At 36.0% G+C, this 21,262-nt stretch overlaps 1 protein-coding gene across 1 annotated transcript in view; it reads right to left on the reverse strand.

Annotated features, from left to right (window-relative positions):
* PPFIA2 (PTPRF interacting protein alpha 2) overlaps positions 1 to 21,262 on the reverse strand; it is a 286,176-nt gene that overhangs the window by 56,351 nt on the left and 208,563 nt on the right. Inside the window, exons 7-10 of the mRNA XM_041409731.1 lie at positions 20,634 to 20,750; positions 10,022 to 10,243; positions 9,249 to 9,395; positions 7,319 to 7,453 (exon numbers count right to left, since the gene is read on the reverse strand). Coding sequence (XP_041265665.1) covers positions 7,319 to 7,453; positions 9,249 to 9,395; positions 10,022 to 10,243; positions 20,634 to 20,750 — 621 coding nt within the window. The remainder of the gene's footprint in view (positions 1 to 7,318; positions 7,454 to 9,248; positions 9,396 to 10,021; positions 10,244 to 20,633; positions 20,751 to 21,262) is intronic.

Below are 21,262 nucleotides of genomic sequence, written 5' to 3' on the forward strand. Positions count from 1 at the left end.
ACTACACTGCAGCTTTTGATATTAAAACATACACATAAGAAAATTGTGCTTTGTATAAACACGAATATTATTAAGAATATTGCTTAACCTTGACGATCACTGGTATTATTTTCATAGTATATTCATAAAACTGAGATTCTTGCAAAATTTAAGGGAAAGTCTTTGTAATGAAACTCATTTAGAAGTGCAGTTCTTGTTTCTGATAATGAAGCAGGCATATTATAATGTACTTGAATTTATTTATTAGCTGAAACTATTTTGTCTGTTTATTACAATTTAAACCAGCAACAATACTTCTATGGTCTCCTTTAACTTATCTCTCTGTTTTGCTTATTAGTTGGTTTCAGCACACCAGTGCTAATGCACTCTTTTGTCTCCCAGCTGGGTAATTAGAAAGATAGGGTTGAAAAACTTAAGTCTCTGTGATTGCAGAATAGATGTCTTTCCACAGAGTGACCAAGTTTTATCCTGCTCTGTAGAGAATAGAATTTTCCCTTTTTTGGGTCCTGGCTGCAGCATTGATTCAAGTCCACCCCTTAATGCATTTCCAAGGGTCATGAGATGACTTGAAATCACCAAAGCTATGAGAAGACTTAAGCAATTCTACCTCTTTTGAAGACATTTTCATAGAGGGAGATATAGAACCCACTGGGGGCACCTTCCTACAAAATTAAACTTCTTATATGCTCCATTAGCTGACTGTGAAACTTAAAAGCAAGTTACTTAAACTTCACTGCTTCTGATGCCTTGAGAGGTCATCTAGAACAGAGGCTACATAGTGTTAAAGGAATAAAGCAGGTATTTATTAAAAGGCCTTCAAAGGATACCCCTTGGGCAGTACAAGAACCTGGCCAAGGCTACACCCAAGATGGACAAGAGGCCATGAGTTTTTGTAATTTTTGGTCCATTAGCATATTTGGGTTAAATGTCCAATTACAGCTTCAGGTTATGAAGTCTCATCCTCCCAGATTGCTCTTCTCAATTCACTGTTATTTATAACTTTTGGGCCTGAAGCTGCAATGGAGTTCTTGGTTCTCAGTCTGGAAATGGATTGTTTTCTCTAACTAAACTGTGAGGAGAACTTGCTAACACTTTATATGAAGTTCACAGTTATACACTAATGCAGTACAGAACCCGGAAAACTGAAATCTAAAACTTACGGCATCACTTTGATACACTTAATTGCAGCTTAATGCAAAATATGAAGAAAACCAAAGTAAAACCTCTAGGTTCAAAGGCATCTCATTCACATCCTCTGAAATGTGGTGCTAACCTGTCCTTGAAAAGAAAGTCTGTCTAGTTAGCTGTATAATTTACCTTTTTTTTGAACTAAAATGTAAATTTTTCAATCTAAACCATGCCATAATAGCTTATCTGTCTAGCAGATATTTTCAATGCAGAAAATAATTGTGATATTAGGTCTAACAACTTTTGGGAAAAAGAGAAGGAATAAAATTATTGTCAGAATTATGTATGTTATCTGAACTCTTATATAGACAACATTCTTGAAAGAACATGATGTTCCCTTAAGATTCTTATAGCTAACTATTATTAAATAACATTTTGCTACTTTAATAATTCAGCAAGGTATATGCTATCTTTACATCTCTTTGGTAGAACAGAGAAACTTGAAAATTAATTAAAATTCAATATGCCTTAGAATCAAAACAAATGCCATTATTCTAAAGACTGCAAATGTATTGGAATATTTTATGTTTCCTTTATGTACCATTTGTTCTGAAAGTGCTATTCTGTATCACTGTAAAAGGACCAAATTATTTTATAGACAAAATATTCAAGGGCTTGTCTGGCAGAGAGCAAGCACAGGTGCAGAGACTTAGTATCTACTCTGGGCTCCAAAGCTGCTTAGGGATTTTAACCACTGGTCATTTTGTGCCAACTGCAGGCACAGCCCCCTGCAGCACAGATGGGAATCTAAAGGGCAGACAGAAACACAAGTATATACTCCCATTTCTGACTCGCAGAAACCCACCTGCAGAGACCTCCACTAACCATTGTCCCCAGCTGGAACAAAATGAGGGTTTCAACACCTCCCATATCCCTTTACTTTGAGAAAGACCCCAAACAAGTCTCAAAGAGACCCCTCCAAACAAAAAATCCCCTGTAGCAAGTCAGCTGTTACCTAAGGGATTCGCAAATCCTTCCCTAAGGACTTCCCCAGGCCACATACTTAGGATTGGTATACCTGCGGCAGTTACACTTTTTTGTTGCTCATTTGTCTTAGTCAGACCTAGAGATTATAAAGAATAAACTCTTTGAGAGACTTGGCAGCCTATAAAATACTGAATGTGTCCATTTCATTGTAGTTTGAGGCACAAGGCAGAGACTGAGACGCCAGTGCTTGTCATGCTCCCACAGCAGAATTAGGCACACATGAGACAGCACAGACAACTGTGGACTCCGAGATTCCTAAAGAAAAGCTGGATTTCTTCCAACTAGTTTTACTAGGAAGTAATTGAGTTAAAAACTGTAAAGAAGAGCTTACATGACTACTTGGTTGGCAGGCCTTACCCTACATTCTTCAATGTAAGACTTGTATGCCTGTTTGCTCCTACTATGTACAGAAGGATTAATAAGACACATTGCGTGATACTCAGCAACTAGCATGTAAAGCATTTAGCCAGAACATTTAGTTAAATATAGATTTGGGAAACCATGCATCTTAAACTGGATTAAAAATATATGGACAAAAGCTAATGATGTCTGACCCCTAGGAGAAACCAGCATGAGTCTTATGTTCACTTTGCACTTTCTAGGCCATGGAATAGCCAGCACAAGGGAGTGACAGCCAGGAAAACTCTGCATTGAGGGAATACCAAAGCAGCTTGTGTGATCTCTAGCCCTGTTAAAACTATGCTGGTGCTCCCGCTGCTAATGCGCCTACAAAAAAGATGTTGCTTTCACATCATCTGTTACTGATGGCACTGCACATTTTCTAGCTCTTTGTATCTTAGTTGAAAAGAAAGAAATCCAAATTCAGATGCAGAAATCACTTGTGTAATATAGGTGTTAGATTTTTTTTTTTTTTTTTTTTTTTTGTGCTGAGTTGCGGGAACAAATCTAAACTTTTCTAATGGTACAATCAATTTCCCCAGTTTTGAGACCTTGACATTCTTAACACCTGCATTCTCCAGTTTTTCTACTGGCATCCTATGCTTTAGTCTATCCTTGGAATAAGGGCATTATTCACAAAGAAGGAATGCATTATTGAATTCAGCTATGAAACTGAAGGTGAAAATGGTGACAGAGTTGCAACAGCTCACAAAGTCACCAGCTGCTTGCTCACATCTAACCTGTTACCAATGTGGCAAAATAAACTGGCTCAGGTGACCACTTTTTCTAAACCCCAACCTTTCAGTCACTAGTCACACCTTCTTTCTCCTCCTTTTTTTTCCCACTACCTTCTGTACCTCCTAAGTTCAGTAAGCAACTCCTTCTATTTAGCTTTGTCAAATTTGCTTCTTTCATTTCTTCCTCCTATCAGGGCAAAATCTCCCAAGAAAAGGGAAGCAAAATAAGAGGGGTGTTTTGAGAAGACAGAATGTATTGTAAATTTGAAATTTTCTTTGGCTTCCCTCCCCTTCAAAGATTTTTTTTTTCTTTTTTTTTTTTTTAATCAACTTCCTTCTCCTGTTAACACATCCTATGAAAATATGAGACCTCTCTCTTGTTCTCAGAGAGGTTTCTTTATTAACTATATGCACTCCTTGCAGGGGAACTTCTTTCCCCTCTTTGCATCCTTTTCAAGGCAGACATGCTCCTTTTACTTGTTTTGCAACTTATTCCCTGCTTAAAGCAAACCGCATCCCCATACCGACACAAAATAAGCATTATTTCCCACTTGCCTCCAATTCTCAAGTCATTTTTTATCACCTTTAAAATTAACTGAAGGTGTTACTATGCTAAATGTGGTTTATTATGATATGGTTTCCTCTTCTCCATCTCAGTGCTTCTCTAGTGCAGCTGAAAAGCGTGGCTGGTATTTCTGCTGACCTGCATACAGGAGTGATGGTGGAAAATGCTGACTGCTGTCTTGTGATCAGAGAAGTGACTTGGTTCCTCTGCTGCACAAACACCCAGGGGGTGAAGGACTACTAGTGGGAGTGAGTGAATGGGAGTAGGTGTATGCTGGCTGGCCCTAATGGACCCCTTCCTTGAACACATGCAAGGAGAAACTGTGTTTGATAGACTAACCATCTGAAGATTCTGGATGCTCCAATGTCTGTCCCTTCTGAGGAAAATAAACATTTTGTGGGATAAAGAAAGGTTAATACAAGAGGGAGGTTCTTTCTACTAGGAACTGCCTCTTCTCCAGAGCAAACAAAGAGACCAATACTGTGAGAGTGAGTAGAAGGTGGCTCAATGAGTCATGGGAATCTAAATCTTGGGACACATGCCAAGAGCTGTGCTACTTGTCATGACCAGACAGGTACCAGTGTGATGGCCAGGCAGGACAGCACAGGATATGGGATCATGCTGTTCCAGGTTAGTCTGCCAGAGGCTGACTAACCCTCCAGTTGCTCAACCAATGGGTAGAACACAGTGAAAACAAAGCCAAAGAAAAGTTCAAATGACTCCGGTAAATTTATGGGTACTTATCCAAGTTCACTGTATAGTCCAAATTTTTGGAAGTTCACTCCTTATGAACTAGTTTGGGCATGGAAAAGTAGCAGAAAGACATATCACTAGCTTATATACGTTAAAAAAAGGAAGACCAACTAATTTTTAAAACTGACATGGTAGAAGGATGGCAATTTATAGCCTTCATTTGCAGAATCCCAACCCGGATTTAATATGAGCAAGAATTTAAAAAAAAAAAAAAATTGAATGCAGAACTGCAACATGCAACTTTTAAATCTATGGGGGTTGGGAATAATCACAGACAAATCCAGAGCATTTTTTTTTCTGGTTTATCTCCACATGTAAGTAATTGGTCTTATATTTTACCCACAGTGTAGCAGATAACCCACATTACTTTAAAATACATATAAAGCATGTTTGGCTTAACTCACCTCTTCCATATGATTGTAACCCCATTAATCTCAGAGAAGCCACTTTCATTGAGATAGTACTAAAAGAAGGAGAATCAGTTTTGACTTCTTTTTTTTTTTTTTTTTTTTTTAGTGCAGAAACAGTAGCTGATTTGGTGGCTCCTCTTTTATCGGTATACATAGACACTGCAGTGATCACACAGCTCAGGTACACAGGCTTCGGGGGTTCTGCAGCCAGATAATTTGAGTCCTCCAGACAGCATGTATGTTGGCATAAAGTCCAACCAAGGCAAAATTAATTAAGCATTATTTAGCCCCTCAGGCAGGACTTGCATTTGTCAGTGAATAGCTGCCCACATGTAAGAGGACACCAGCTAGCTAACTTAAAACTAAAGTAAAATGCAGTAATTTCAGCACCCTTGGTTCAGAGCCTCATTTATGTGATCCACGAAAAGTAATGGACTTTAAACTTCAGAGCTCTCAAAGCAGCACTTTAATAAGCTCTGCAGTTTGCAAAGAAATTGTATACAAGACAGAGGCCACAGGCCTATTTAGCCTATTGGCCAAATTATGGCATTCTTCTTCATGTCGTACATTCCAAGGCAGCACAATTTTAACTGAAATACATGTTTTCAGTTTTTTATGTAATCACTGAGAAATGAGCAGAACCAGCATTACAACCTGTTTCTCAGTTTCCCGTTTGGCAAAACTTTGATAAAGTACATCAAAGTGAAATGGGGTGGAGCATCAGCTCTGTTGACAGCTCTCCAACCACATCCCATGAAATAATGTAGGAAGACAAACGGAGATGTATATTGCAGCTTTATGGTCACAATAACAACAGTATCTCATGGAAGTCCCTGAGTGTTCTGCATGGTTGAAATGGGATTTCTTCTTACGATTTTTGTCATTAATATATGTTCAAGGAAAAATGCAGTTGCAGGAAAAGACATGCTTGAGACTGCCAAATACTTACTGGTGGCTAATTGCTGGAGAACTTATTCAGGAAAAATCCTCTTAAAATAGAAAACAGTATTTTTAAGCTACTGAGGGCATTAGAATATATGATTATTTGCTGAATCAGAAACAATTGGAAGAAAAAAAGTTAAAATGCCAAGGGATCGCTCTTCTGTGCACCTAAGTTTTTATTAAAATCCAATGAAATGTATTTGGTATTTCACGTAGCTCTTTCTGCTGATTCTTCTTGTCTTCCTCCCCCCGCCACCTCCCCCAATTTTCAGTCTTTGTTTCAGACTGACACCCATTCATACAAACCTAAAGTGACAGCACAAACCCTTGATTACTGAAAGCCTTCCTTTCTTTGTTTCTTCTGCTTAACTAAATTACTTAAAAATCAGATTTTTTTAACGAGCTGCTCAGCATTTAAGGCTTCACTAAATATGGAAAACATAGGACCTACAAGAAGTCCATTGAATTTAAAAACAGCTCAGCACATAAACAGAAGCATTCCTTGGCAATAGAGAAAGGAAAGCTCAGATAAATCAGAATTATATATAATACAGTGTCTTAAATGCATTTTTCTTTGTCTGATTTTAAGAGACAAAGCATAAACCACGTAATATGTCTTTATGAAGCTGAAAATACTTGAGCTACAGTATTAACTACATGCACACCTGAAAGCATTAGAGGCCAAATACAAAAAGTACACTACTGAAAATTTATCTTCTTTTTGCTCTGTAAGATAGCAGCCATATAACAAATTTATCAGAAAAAAAAATTGAAATCCACTCAGTTTGACATTTTTCTTTGCAGATATATGATACAAAGAATCATTCAAAGCAAACCTTGTAAGCATGTACTGAAAGTTGTCTTCATTTGTGTTGGACAAATGATCCCACCTGCCACCAGGATTTGATTTTATAGCACTTACTGCAATAAAACTAGGTGTTGTTTATATACATGGTATATGAAAATATTCATAAGAACTAAGTACCCGTAGGAAAGGGACTTCCCTCACTGCCTACCCTTAAATTAGAAACTCCTACACAGTAAAATGAGTCCTCCTAGACTAAGTAATGCTCATTTGTATTGGAAATACATGACTCTCTTGTAAGTATAGCCTAGGCTAACTTACAGATAACTACTTTTCCTGTCATCAAAATACTAAGAACTACAAACATATCATTGAAACCATTCCCATTCACATACTTATCAAAAAAACATTTTCTTCTTTCAAACATTTTCTTCTTTCAATGTTACGTTTGTTTTGTCCTTGAGGTGAGGAATCAGGCTGCAAATCAGTGTTAAAACAATGGGGCTTCTGAAGTGAGCCTATTTCTCAGTACCTTAGTCAAAGCTGCAATTCTCTGAGCCAGTTCAGCCTCCACTTCAGGTAAGGTTTCAGCTTTCCTCATTGTCTGCTGTAGCTTCTGCTCAGCCAGCTCGAGACGCTCTTGCAGCTGCCTGTTCTTGTCTTCCAACTGAAAGCCAAAGACAGATAAACAAGTATGAAAAATAAAAATCAATATTAAGGATTTCCCTTCCCTTTCTAAAGCATCAGTGAAATGACAGCAAAACTCACTAACAGGCAAGACAACCCTTAGTGTGGGAGAGGTTACTGGAGAGGTATTACTCAAGCATGGAACAATGTAGGCTGCCGGTCTTACTACTGATTTGAGGCTCAAGGATCTTACAAAGGAGAATAAAAGGACTTGTAAGATGGCACTAATTAAGATGAAAAAGCTCCACTGATGGATGTGGTATTTATGTGAACAAAATAATAGTACTGGCACCAACAAAATGAGAATTTTCTAAATGGGAATACAGTCCATCTTCCAGAAAATTTTACATATGAGCTAAAATGGGAAAGAAGTACAATTCTGAAAGGATAGAATTACCTGAATAAATTGCCAAACATAATTTTCTGAATGAATGTCAATAATATATTACAAAAAGTTAAAACTGACATTTCATTCATTACAATTAAATCTCATTTTACAGAGGTGAAACTGAGTGAGCTGTGATAACTATTAGAGAGAAATAGGAGGACTTTTTATAACTGCAGCATCTTCTGGTCTACTGAGATGCAGCACACAATTAAGATTTTTTAATGGTTGCTGCTTTCTTGTTCAATCCAGGTAGTACAAGACAAAATTAAAAAGGATTGTGATTTTTAATCCTTCAAAAAGCATGAAAAGCTAGGCTTTTCTCATCTCAATGCTGCAAATCAACTCTAAGTCTGACCATATACACTCTAAGCCTAGTTGCTTCAATTCCTCCTTTGAGTAGGCAGAACTCTGCAGCACAGCATGACTTACATTGGCAGCAATAAGAACTCAGATACAAGTACCTTACTTTTTCCATCGTTGGTTGGTTGGTTTTTTTCCCTGACAATTGAAGATACCTCTTAAAATAGTCTAAGGAAGCTGGCAAAAGCTGGAGAGTTTGAGTTCTGATGGTTTAGTTTCCCTGAAGAAGTATCACATACATATATACACACACAGCTACAGGGAGATGTCTGCTTGTGTGTGCAAATATATCTGCATACAATTATAGAAGCAGAGATTATCAAATCACACAGGCTAATTTCCCATCTAACACTTTAAATTATTCAAAGACATGCTAGGAAAAAAAAAGTCTGATACTGAGGCTGAGTTTGAATGATACAGTATGATTTATATTCACTTCATGTTTCCTTGCAGTTTATATCATATTTTTCAAATTACAATCCAGTGTTCTATGTTCAGTTTACATTCCAGATTTGGAATCGCCATGGAAACAAAGTACCATGAGAGAAAGCTGCACAGTCATGTTATAAACTTTCTTAAAACATATTCACAGTTAATTTAGCTTTTAAAAGTTGTATTTGCACTCTACTCATTTGTAAAATCATTATAATATATTGTATGCAAATTCTGATCTTTTCTCCAGAAAGGAATTTTTTCAGCTCAAGCTATTTTTTAGAAAATAAAATTCCAAAATTGTCACATAAGAAGCAAAGATATTCCACTACTTAGGGAATAATACTGTGTGTACTCATGCAAGACTATCAGAAAACAGTTATTTTCCAACATTGAATGTACACATTGAAATTATTGTTCACAGCTATAGTAGCTGATACGAAATTTAGAGATGCTGAACAATTTAGGATTTTTTGGATTAACTGATCAGTTGATTAAAACTGAACAGATTAACCTAACAGAAACCTCTTGTAGTAAATTGTCATCAATTTTCATTGTGCATGAAGAATACAACAGGCTGAAGGAGGTGCAGCACCTGGCGCAGGATGGCTTCCTTGTTGGCCAGTTCGTTTTCTAGCTTATCGTTCATGTCATGTATGGAGGTGGATTCTCTCTGAGCACTGAGGTAGCGCTTCTCCAGCGTAGTTATTCTTTCTTCCATATCTTCCTTTTGTGCCATTGCCTAATGTGACAGAAAAAGCCCACCAGGAACCATGCCATTAAAATGCTACATAATTTTATACCAGTTTAATTTTCCTGCTAGTAGTAGACAGGATTGTAAGGTATGCTCAGTAGCATATCTTCAGTTTTAAAGAGAATTCTGTGGGGAATCTTGTAGCTATGATGCAGAATCACAGGATCAGCTAGGTTGGAAAAGAACTTTGAGATCATCAGGTCCAACCTATGCCATAACACCACCTTGTAAATTAAACCATGGCACTGATACTGTGCCCAGTCTTTGCTTGAAAGCCAGTGTAACAGGAAGACAACTAATGCATACTAAAACAGATTCTAGAAGCCAACCATCCAAGCATAGTGAGAATATCTGCCCAAGAGATAATATACTGAGAAACACCACAAATTTAAGAGGAGGAAAGAGATGGAAAATGAAATTTTACTTTCATTTACTGAGACAAAAGAATAAATTTCTAGTTCTATTTCTTAACTTAAATTTTCTCTCTCCTATGTTTAAGGGCTTTCATCAGTGCTCAATTTTGCTGCTCATATACATTGGCCTCTATCAGTTGGCAGTGGATATCACAGGAACAACAATCAAAAAATATGAGGTGAACATGGTGAATTCCTTACCTCTCTAATGTCTCTCTGATATTTACTGTTCATTTCCTCTGTTTTAATGAGCTCCTTTCTCGTAGTCTCTGCTTCCTGCTCTACCTCTCCAACCCGAGAAGACAGTGCAGCCAAACGCTCCTTCATCTGTGCCATTTCATAGTTTTGCTTTTCCAACAGCTCCTGAAGTTCAACAACTTGACTGGCTTCATCATTTGAGTCTATTGAGCCATTGGACAGGCGCTGTTAATGGAGAAGCAACATTGATTAATTATCTTTTAACGTGGACTCTAGGTAAATTTTTCTAAAGCAAAGATGATTTAAAAATTTATCAAAGTAACTAGGAAGGAAAAAAAACCATTTTCACAGTAGATAAGATGGTATAGTTATGAAAAAATAGCAGAAGATTAATTCACATAATTGGATTCCAGAGTGTAGCATCACAGAGGGACATAAACACTTGCATTAAGAGCAGAATTCTACACATAAAAAGGTTTAGTTTGGCATTATGACCATTTGAGTACAGATTACAACAATACTTCTAAAAACCACCAAATTGCTTTCATTGGTCTTAACTAAACTTATACAGCATTTCAACTTAAATAAAGTTAATGTCATTTGTAAAATATACCATGCTTAAGACAGGCTACAACATTAATAAATCACAAACTCAGTGTACCAGAAAGTGCTTTCAATCTGGACAACATACTGGTGAAATTCACATTAGAAACAAGTTCTGCTGAAGTAATTTATGTGCTGCTAAAAGCCTTGGTGTGAATATAGTTATAAAGAAAAAAAAATCAAGATTCATAACACATGCTGCATTTGGGATATGATCACAGCAATATGATTTATATTGCAAAGAAATTATTACAGGATAGAACAGCATTCACCAGCAAGACTTGCTGGTATTGCCTCATTACAACAGATATTCAAATTAACCTTTTCCAGCATAGGTTAAGCCTATAGTTTCATATAAATTTAATACTCTCATGTGAAAAAAAACCCCAGGCCTAAAGAACAAAAAAAAATCAGCAATATTTGATTTGATCTGCAACATGAAAAAATAAAACCAAAGTGCCTAACCTGTCATTAGCTTTCTTGATTATATACAATTTTATCATCAAAATTTATATTATGAAGCACAGGAGCAAAGTATACTATAATTTTAAACATCATACAGAAATATTGGTCTTAAAAGGTGTTTATTGTTCTTTAGGTGATAATGTCTATAACAATGTAAATATGAAAAATTCCTAGCAGAGTCTGAGGGGAAACCAGCTTTCATTAGAACTTTGTATTATTATTGTCAAAATATATTTATACAGAAATCCTCTAGCACATACTAGGAACATTATTTAATAGCTTTAACAGCATTCTTTTCTCAATCAGCCATAAAATGAACCCAGATCAAAATCACCTGCCCCACTGCTCATCACGGAATAAAATGACTTTAAAAACTCATTACATCAAGTAACTCAGTTCCAAAGTTGTATTTATACTAACAAATTATGTTTTAGATATTTTATGTTAGCTGCTGAGTCATCTTTGATCTACTTTCAGGACACCATGGTAAGATGACTATAGCAAATTAAAACTTACTTACACTTTGTTTGGTATTTGAAAGTGTTCAATTATTCTGCTTGAATTAAAATGCTATTAATATGCAGCAGTCACAAACTAAATATTACTCAAATACTCAAACAGGATAAGACAGCCAAACCATCATACTTTGCAAATGTTGAAAATTTAAGATAAAGTTTTTTATCTATGACAATTATAATCTGTTTTACAGTTATAATCTCATACAGCAATTTTAGCAGTTTTCACAGGATAGCAAATCTGATTTTGCATGGAATTGCCCTAGAGCTCTCTGAAGAGCAGTCCAGGAATGTTGCAAAGTTATAATAAGCCAACTACCAAATCTCAAACGCAATAAATGGCACGTTCATGTTCAGGTACCTTATGTGATATAAACCCTGGTTTCATAATTATGAAATGGCAACCCATGGTATCTGGGAGTACATTCACTGCAAGATAAGTATTCTCTTTTCATTAATGAAGCTTTTTTCCTTAAGACATAAATCAAACTAAACCACATATAAATTAAATCTGAAAACCATTTTTTTCCTACTAATTTACTTAGTATCCAAGATTTCTGGAAAGACAAGTGATACTTGAATTAGAATCAGTTAGAATTTGTCTCTCACCACTAAACCAATGCTGTGATTGACAATTTGTAGGCAGGTATTTTGATCTATGCACATTAACTTCCCTCTTAGTTCTTTGATGAACTCTTTTCACAAAGTGCTTTCATTCTAATCATCATTCAGCTTTGCTTACAATCTTTCCTTTATTCATATATAGAGCTGGTTGGTATTCAAAATTTCCAACTTACTAAAAACATCAACATTTTAGTTTTCCTTAATAAGATCAGGATTTTAAAAAAGCTTTCAGTAAAGACACAAATCAAATTTTAAAAACTCAGTTTAAAATCTGGTATATTTTGAATTTTGAAGCATACTTGAAAAGTTTACCAAGGGATTTAACTGACATTTTGTCACTTTTATACATTGTTATTATTTTATGATATATCCATTATATGGGTACATCACATACAGCAATCACTTTGAAAGACCACAGGTAGAAAGTTATTAAGTATTAATTCAAGAAATATTTGATATAACATTCCTCAGTTTTTAAGGAGGGCTTTTATCAACAGTCATGGTAACAATTTCCCTTCTCTCCCTCCCACCCCAGGAGAACAGCTTGAACAAGAACATGAAAAAAAGCTGTGTCAGCAGAAGCAAAGGGCATTCTGTAGATGGTGATTCAAATTAATTTTCTGAATTAGTGAAAGGAGCAGGAGCTTCCCCTTCTCCAGAGAAATTTTCTCTGGAATAAACTGGAAGGACAGAACTGCAGCATTTTCTCTATTACCAGTTTTATGAATAACGTCCATGTTTGATTATTTTTCTTGTTCTTTCTCTGGCTGAATTTTTAAAATCTGTTTGAATTTTTTGGTTTTCTGGTATTCAAGAAGCTTCTTGTTGTTGACGCTGTCCATCAACTGCAACACCTTGCAATTAATAAATCAATTACAATGTTGTTGCTGTATATTAATTACAATCCTTTGTAAATAAATTATTAGTCAAATGTTTGAAACAATGAAATCAAATAGATCTCTGCTAATTATTACCTGAAGCACTACAGGAAAACTTTTCAGTAAAGCATACTCAAAAGAAAAGTTTCAAAACAGACATTCTTAAGCATCATATTCCTGTACTACCCCAAATGTCCAAAAATGAAAGAAATAGTGTCAAATTAGTCAGAGTGGTGGAAAAGAAAGTACTGAAAATAATCTGAAACAACTAGGAAATCTTTAAAGAAGGAATGATAAAGAAAACTTTCTAACTGGTCAAAACATTCTGGCAGAGAACATAAAAAATGTATATGATCCCTAGATCTCTCTTAGAAGTTAATCATCCAGATGAAGTGTTCAACAAATTTTAGGATGCTGTCTATAAAAAGTAGTCATGAAAAAGCTACATATGGACACACTCAAGTTCAGTTAGTTCTCATGAAAGAATCTAAGACCAATGGCTACTTTTCCTCGAAAAAAGAAATGTGGCAAACAGCTCACATGCTTCAATGCTTTTCTGCTAGCTGGTTTACCCAATATAAATATTCCATCTGTTTCTGTCACATTTACTTATTGAGACTTCAAAGCTGCAGAAGCGGCATCATCATGAAATTCCCCCCTCATGTTTTTTGCCTTCTACAGACAAGGCAGGTGCCCACAGCTGCAGTGTGTGCTCACCTGCTGCACACACTGTGAGGGGCTCAGGCCTCTGCTCCTGCCCTCGCCACAGGCTTCTCTGCCACATGAGAAATCTGGTTGGCATTGGACTGAAAGGATCAAGAGAAGCTTAAGACATCTTTTCTTGCGCTAGGTAAGAGCAAACAAAGGTTTATGAGCAATGGCATCTCTGCCCAGCAATGCAGGATTGCATCCCCCCTCTCGTGGGAAGAATGAGGGAAAGAGCCCACAAGAGGATGCCTATTGTGGGCTTTTGTAAGCTGGGAATTTTTTTTTTTTTCTTTTTTTCTCTGTTATATTACCATATCACCACACTAGATAAATAACTGATATAGCACAATTAACATGGTTGTTACTATGGGTTTTAAATATACTCTTCCTCCATAAAGAAAGCCTTTACAATCACTCAAATACAGTTAAACAAGATAGGAGGAGAAACAGGAAGGATGGAATAATCACCAAGTAAATCTGATAACACTGATGGTACTAACTATAACAGGTGACAAACTGCAGAGACAAGAATGAGGAGATAATAGGGATTAAACAAAAGTATCTGGGGGAGAAGTAAAATTTTCATTTCTTAAGGTCTGTGGAAATGGAGGAGGAAAGTAAAATTTCCCTAACACTGAAAAGAATGAAAAGCAAAATAACATTGCTGGAACATGGTTTCTTTCAACATCCAAAAAGCACAGCATTAAGACAATCTGCTGCTCACACAGGAGTGTCAGCAGGGAAAAGGACAGCAAATTGGAGAATTACAAATGAACATAAATCCCCCCCTATATTGCTGCTTGTCTCTACATGAGATAATAAAAGAAAAAGCAGCTGCAGACTAGGTTACTAGAAAAAAAAACAATAACAACGGTAAAAGGAACACCGTGAGAAACTGTAAATTGAGGCTAATTTGGAATACTGTAGTCTCTGTTAACCTAATTAATACTTCCCTTTCAATTAAACCCCAGCAAAATAACACTGGAGCAAACTAATTTGAGTTACATATAAGGTAAAATAATAATAATTAAAAAAAAAAAAAACAAAAAAAAAAACAAACCCAAAGAAACAGTAGGGACACCAGTCTACAGAAGTTTGCAAAAGAAATGGTAAAATTGTCCCAGGTTATTTAGCAAAGTTATTTTACATTTTATTTTGTAGGAAGAACTTCTGTTCAATTACGTATGTGGTAAAATGTACATGAAAACCTAATTTTTTTAAAAGGAAATCCCAAGAGCAGTAAAAAAGCACCTCCAGGTGATATTTTCTCTCTAGCTATAAAACATCTGACACAAAATATTGGGTCTAAAGACTATCCACCAGTAATTAATTACATATTGTGTGCTAGACTTTAACCTCAGAGAGTGGTGAGAAGGAAACCAATAACATCTCATGAGGTTATCTCTGAACAACCTGCAGAGGAGACAGGACTCATTAACGTGACAGAACTCCTCATTTGTGCCTCTTTGTTTTGATAGTAGGAGCACAGGTGATTCACAGGATGCCCACATGCACAAGCAGTTCCATGTCAGAGAACCAAATTAAACTCTGTCTAACCATAAGGTACCTTTGAATAACTGAAAGTAATCTAAAAATTCAGAACTCTGGTCTTTTAGTATTCCTAGAACAAGTATTTTTATGGGGTAAGCATTGGGTTGTGTGGTTGGGGTTTTGTGTGTATGCGTATTCTCCCTTTTTATTTGTTTTGTTTATTTAAACCCTAAAATTGTTTGCCTTATGTCTACTCTTTACTAGGGCACTCTCTAAATGGTGAATAACACTAATTGAAATTTCTTTTTTAGAAGAGTATTGGCACGTTCATTGCACCATAAATCCCTATTGCACCATGGTCCTCACATGGAAATTTGGAAAATTCTGTCCCAAATCCCAGGGAAAAAAAAAGATTTTTTTATTTTTAGCTCTGTAATGATGAAGATGCTCCTTTCAACTTAGAAAATTTGATCACGAAGGCCACATCATCAGGGAAGAGACAGAAATACAGTTACAGGTAAAATAAAACAATCTGAATTCTATAGTAGAGGAATATTTAAAAGTAAGTAATATCAGAATAAATTATACAAATAATTTGCTTTTATGAAAGCAAGAGTAAAAATCAATGCTGCAAACAGTAATACTTACTCATGCTCTTTGAGATGTAAGAATAAATAAGTCACCAGAGGACGCTTTTTACTATAGTGTAGAGTTCTTCCACCCCATTCCATTCAAATGCCTCATGCAAAACATTCAAAAGAAACAGATTCTAACAGAGACACCTTGCTATGCAATAGACCAAACCCAAAGGACAACTAAACAAGCAAAAGGAGCATGATCATCATCCATGTAACCAGCACACAAACCGGAGTGTCTAAAGCTATGCCAAAACCAGTAGCATTGAATCTAAGCTGTCACAGTCATTTCTAAGTGGTTGATTGCCACTGTGTTTGAAAGTTATTCTGCTTCTCTAGGTTGTTTCACATATTTTGGTCTGTATCAGGCAGTAATTTGATCATTAGAGGTCTCCTTTTCAATTACTCTGAATTGTCTCCAACCTCTAATTAGCTATCAATTACAATATTCTCTCAATTGAAATTTTCCTTCCCTACCCCACTACTGATGTAAAAATAGCTACCTTCTTTAGCACTTTTCTCTCTAAGCATCCTCAGTTTCTTGCTCTTTCAAAAGCCATCAAAAGATTCCTAGTTTTGTTACTAATTTAAAGATCTAGAAAGTCTGTTTCCTGATCAGCTTTCAGCTTTTATTCACGTTTCTGATGCCTGTGATCATCTGTCCCACTTTAGTCCTTTTGCAAAATGAGGGATGGGAGGGTGTTCACTTGATGGGTGGGCATTTTTTCTTTCTTGTTGCTGGTCCCTTCCAAAATGTCTGCCTGTTTCTCTTTTACACCATTAGAAGACTTTCTCAGCTCTCACAGACAGAAATCAGTTACTGCTCCTTTATTTTAAGGGCTATCTAGCTGTTCCAATCAAACTATACACACAAAATCAATTCTCATTTGCTCTGACTAGCACCTTTTTCTTAGGAGCCTCCCCATTCCACCATTAGAAATTATCTCCTGGCAACACCTTGCAGTAAATCAGCCAGCAAAGGTCAGTCAGCCTTGCTGACAGCAATGCTGCCAGCTATCACAGTACTTGAAATGTGAAATTCCCCCTTTAAGGCTGTGTTTTAACAGGCTTGATATGTAGTAGCATGTAGGGGTTTCTACTAGGTAAAAAGGAAAGGAAACTTGTATGAATGAAAGGCACACTAATTTATACGAAACAAAGAAAGAATTGATTTCTTGACAAAGATCTGAGAAGTCTATTGATTTATCATTTAAACTATGCATGAGTAACGCAGCTCTGTATGCTACAGTGTGGGGCACTAAGTATCCAGAGTCATGCAGCCAAACTCAACTATTAAGCAGAACACTAGTTACAAAATACTTGCCTTGACGCTTTCTGAAAGAACACTGCATACTGTCCTTAGATTCATGAAGGCTTCTAATCCCAGCTGCAGCTTTTATCCATGTTTCCTTTTACCCAATACCCAGGTGTGTCAAGCCATCAACCTTCATTAAGTCCCCCTCAGCACATGATTCTTTCATTAGCTTTATCAAGATTAATCCAGAAAGATATTATTTAAAAAACAGAAAGATATCCACATTGCTTGTAAACAAACTCATTATCTGCTTATCAAATGTATTTTGTATTATTTCTGTAATGTAGCATGTATAAGCTTTGGGGCAAGAATCACAGCTCCCAATATTTTTTTACACATCACATTTATACATAGGTCTTTCCTTCACTCCTTTCTCTGCCATTTCACTATGCTGCCAGTTAAAAGAATTTTTAATTTATTAATTCTAAACAAAGGAGTGTATGTGATATGAACCTGAAACGGGAAGTTTTCTGCAGATTTCTATTACTCATACAAAAACTTGCATCTGAAAATCCAAAAAATAATCAAGTCCAAAAACCAGAACAGGTTCTGATGATTGCTCTGAAAGACATTTGCTACTTTTATTAATAGTATTTGATTTGCACTCTGAACATTTTAGCCCACTATGTTTGCCTTGGCAAAACACCTTTTACTCCTACAGAATACAATGCCTGCAGTTTTTTGTCAGTGTTTTCACAGATTTTTGCATTCATAACTTACTGATTTAATTTTGAACATTTGATTTAATTATTGTAATATGTTAGTGTTATGAATAAGAAGAAACAGGATTCCTAAGATAAATATGACAGCCTGAGGTGTATATAAAGCAAAATAGACCCAGGTGTTTAATTCTTGCAAAAAGTAAGTATATAAGTCTCTGAATTCCTCATAAAATGTAGCATCTGGTCTTCATTGCAGCAGAAATATCAGGCTCTTTCACCTCTCCTGGTGTATGTATCTGTTTCCCTTTGTTTCTGGTATTGTTTTGAAGGGGATTACCAATTTCTCTTGGTAAAACTGACCTTACTATAGGAAGGACCAGTGTGCTTCCAAGGACAAACACCCTGATTTACACTTCACTTAAACAGTTAGCTTTTGTGCCTTCAGCATAACAGAAATCCATGCTGAAGTGGATTTCTCAAGCAGGAAACTTTTTGATACATGCATGGCATCTTTGAGGATACAAACAGTCATTTATCAGGCTAATTAATCTCTGATAAAACTCCATTAACATCAAAAGAATAATTGCAATTATTTTTTATATTTGAATTAAAATACGTGGAACGTAATTTAGGAATATTCTCCATTATGAGAGGGAAACAAGCAAAATACAATTACAAAAAGGGATACTGTAATGGTGGACATTTAAGGTGTACAACATCAGAAGACCTCCTCGTTTTCAAAGCAACTTTAATGCTTCCTAATTTGCATATGATAATTTCTGAAAATACTGTTTTGCTGAATAATTAAACTTTCATGGTTCTTGAGGAAGCTGAAATACCAGTAGGAAATAATGAACTTATGTGAAAACTGACTCCTTATTCACAGTATCTTATTTTTGGCTGTTCAGTCCCACCGTTGCAGCATCCCTAGCTGCCTCCCTAGATTTCCAAATGGGCACCATATTCACTGGGAGCTCTCACTTTCCTGGCTTTTGCCTGTGAGGAAATCAGGCAATTGTCCTCAGAGATTAAGTGAAGGATCTGGGTGGCAGCAAGTGGTCACAGGTCTAAGTAGGAGAATATCTGATAACAGAAATGGTTGCATCTTAATTCCCAGAACAGGTGATTTTTGTCAGGTGTTCTTTGAAACAATTTTTCAAAGTCCTTTAAAGCTCTTCTCTTTGCAAGTTGGTGTCTTTGCAAGTTTCTATATTTTCCAGCTTTTAAGTTTCTCTTTCCTAAATAATAAGGAATTTATGATGGCCACCAATGTAAATGTAGAAAGGGAGAGAGCAGCTAGTGCAGAGGATGTGAATTATAGAGTGCACTGGTTGATCTGGTGTCAATACAGCTTCCTCTTAACTCCCTACCCAGTATGCTTCCATTACCATAAGGAGCAAAAACCTTTATTTCAGCTTAACCCAACCAACCTATATTGTTTTTATTAGGAAGCATAGATGTTTTGTAAACATAATACTCTAGAAATATTCAATTAAAAAAATGATGATAATATATGTTATGTTGGATTTCATTCCTCTCATTAGTGTTTAAATATGCAGATTTCTTAAAGGATGGATAGTCTTATTTCTACTTAGTTCTGCTTGTAACCAGTGGACCCAATGGCTCAAATCAGAAGACACGGCTTGCAAAGAAAGTGGGAAATCAGAGATTTTTTCAACAGTGTAGTTGTATTTAAAAGCACAGCTGAGTGGGGTGAACACTGTTTATCAAAATTTCACAGATGTGTCTGTAAGATTTTGCAGAAAGGGGAGTGTAGCTGAAGAGTATTTGTTTACTGTGTGTTTCTCAACCATACAGATTACTCAAAGGAAAATACACATAACTGCAAAATGTGTAAAATTAATGCCTGCACTGTGAGTGCACCATTGTAAATTGGATTGATTATAAAATAAATAATGATGACAGCTATTTTTTCTAAGTATGATTTATGCCACTGTTCATCATATGGCATTACACAAAAATGCACAATTAGAGATCCAAGCAGCAGCTCTACTAATTTCAGCTGTCTGCCAAATGTTATGTTATGCTATCATTTTAATTTATTAATTCTGAAGCAAGAGAGGGAGACACTCAATTTGGTTTTTTATCAACGTGGAAATCTAAGGCTAAGGAGGAAACCTTTTTTATTAAATCAGCCTCTGCATTTTGTTGTCTCTGCATTAAGAAGCAAATACTTGTCCTGAATTCTACATATCTATTTCCTACTGAAGGATTCCTAAGTAGCTTCTCTCTATACGAACATGGACACAAATTGGAAGAATGTCTATAGGCAGCACAGAGCAAAATCACTTTTATAGCTTTTAGGTCTTTGTTATCCCCTAAGGGTCTCTTTTTTTTTCCAGGAATGTTTGCATATGCAGCCTTCCACATATACATGCCACTACGCCTTGCTCTTCTGTATGCAGCATAGAAAGGATCACTCAGCAGCATATAGTACTTGTAATTGCAGCATAATGCAAAAAGTTCCAGAATGGTTAGTTTTAAGCTATGGATCTAACTCAATACCCTATCAAAGAGCAAGGACCTGCCCATTTGCATTTGTTTTCCATTTAAACAAGCACATTTTTTTCATATTGGTTTCAGTAGGCAGACAATACTCTAAATGGGCATCCCACAAAATATTCACATTACTAAAATCTAAAGCCTGATTATTTATTATACGGATTGTTAGATTTAATGACAACTAACATTTTTATACCTTTTCATGAACCTTTTGCCCTGGCTCCATTCCTTCAATATGCTCTGATTCAGCAGACCCTTCCCCAGCTGCCATTTTCCTTTGAATGTGTGCATTTTGTTCACGCAAAGCTACAATCTGCAAAAGAAAGAAAATAAGTGGTAAATATACACAAGAAAAATACTGAGCAGGCAATTTTTAAAATCTATTAACAATTGAATCCTATGTTGGGATTTGTAGTATTTGCAAAATTAGGTCATTATAAGCAGAGAGGCTTAAAACCCAAACATACTAATGATATCTTAAGGCCATTAAGGATACAAAGGAACAAATGACATGATAGTCAACACTGTCTTGTCTCCTATCCTGCTTTTGTGGTAGGACACTTTTTTTAGCTTGAAAGATGAAACAGCAGTTAGCCATTGATTTTTTCAACACTGTGAGAACAAGACTTACTCTTTTATAGAGAATTCAATGAATGCCAAACTTGTCCTATAGGAAAACAGTACCAATAGGCTATGAATCAAACCCAGGTGGTACAAAATAAAGTGCTAGTTTTCTGACAGCTTCCCATCTGTTAGTAACAGCAACATACATTTTACGTGGTTTTCATTGAGAAAAGCAGGTACGTTAACACCCTCTACTATTCA

Source organism: Onychostruthus taczanowskii, unplaced genomic scaffold, assembly GCF_017590055.1.
Source record: "Onychostruthus taczanowskii isolate IOZ18803 unplaced genomic scaffold, ASM1759005v1 scaffold31, whole genome shotgun sequence".
In the NCBI taxonomy this organism is placed as follows: Eukaryota; Metazoa; Chordata; class Aves; order Passeriformes; family Passeridae; genus Onychostruthus; species Onychostruthus taczanowskii.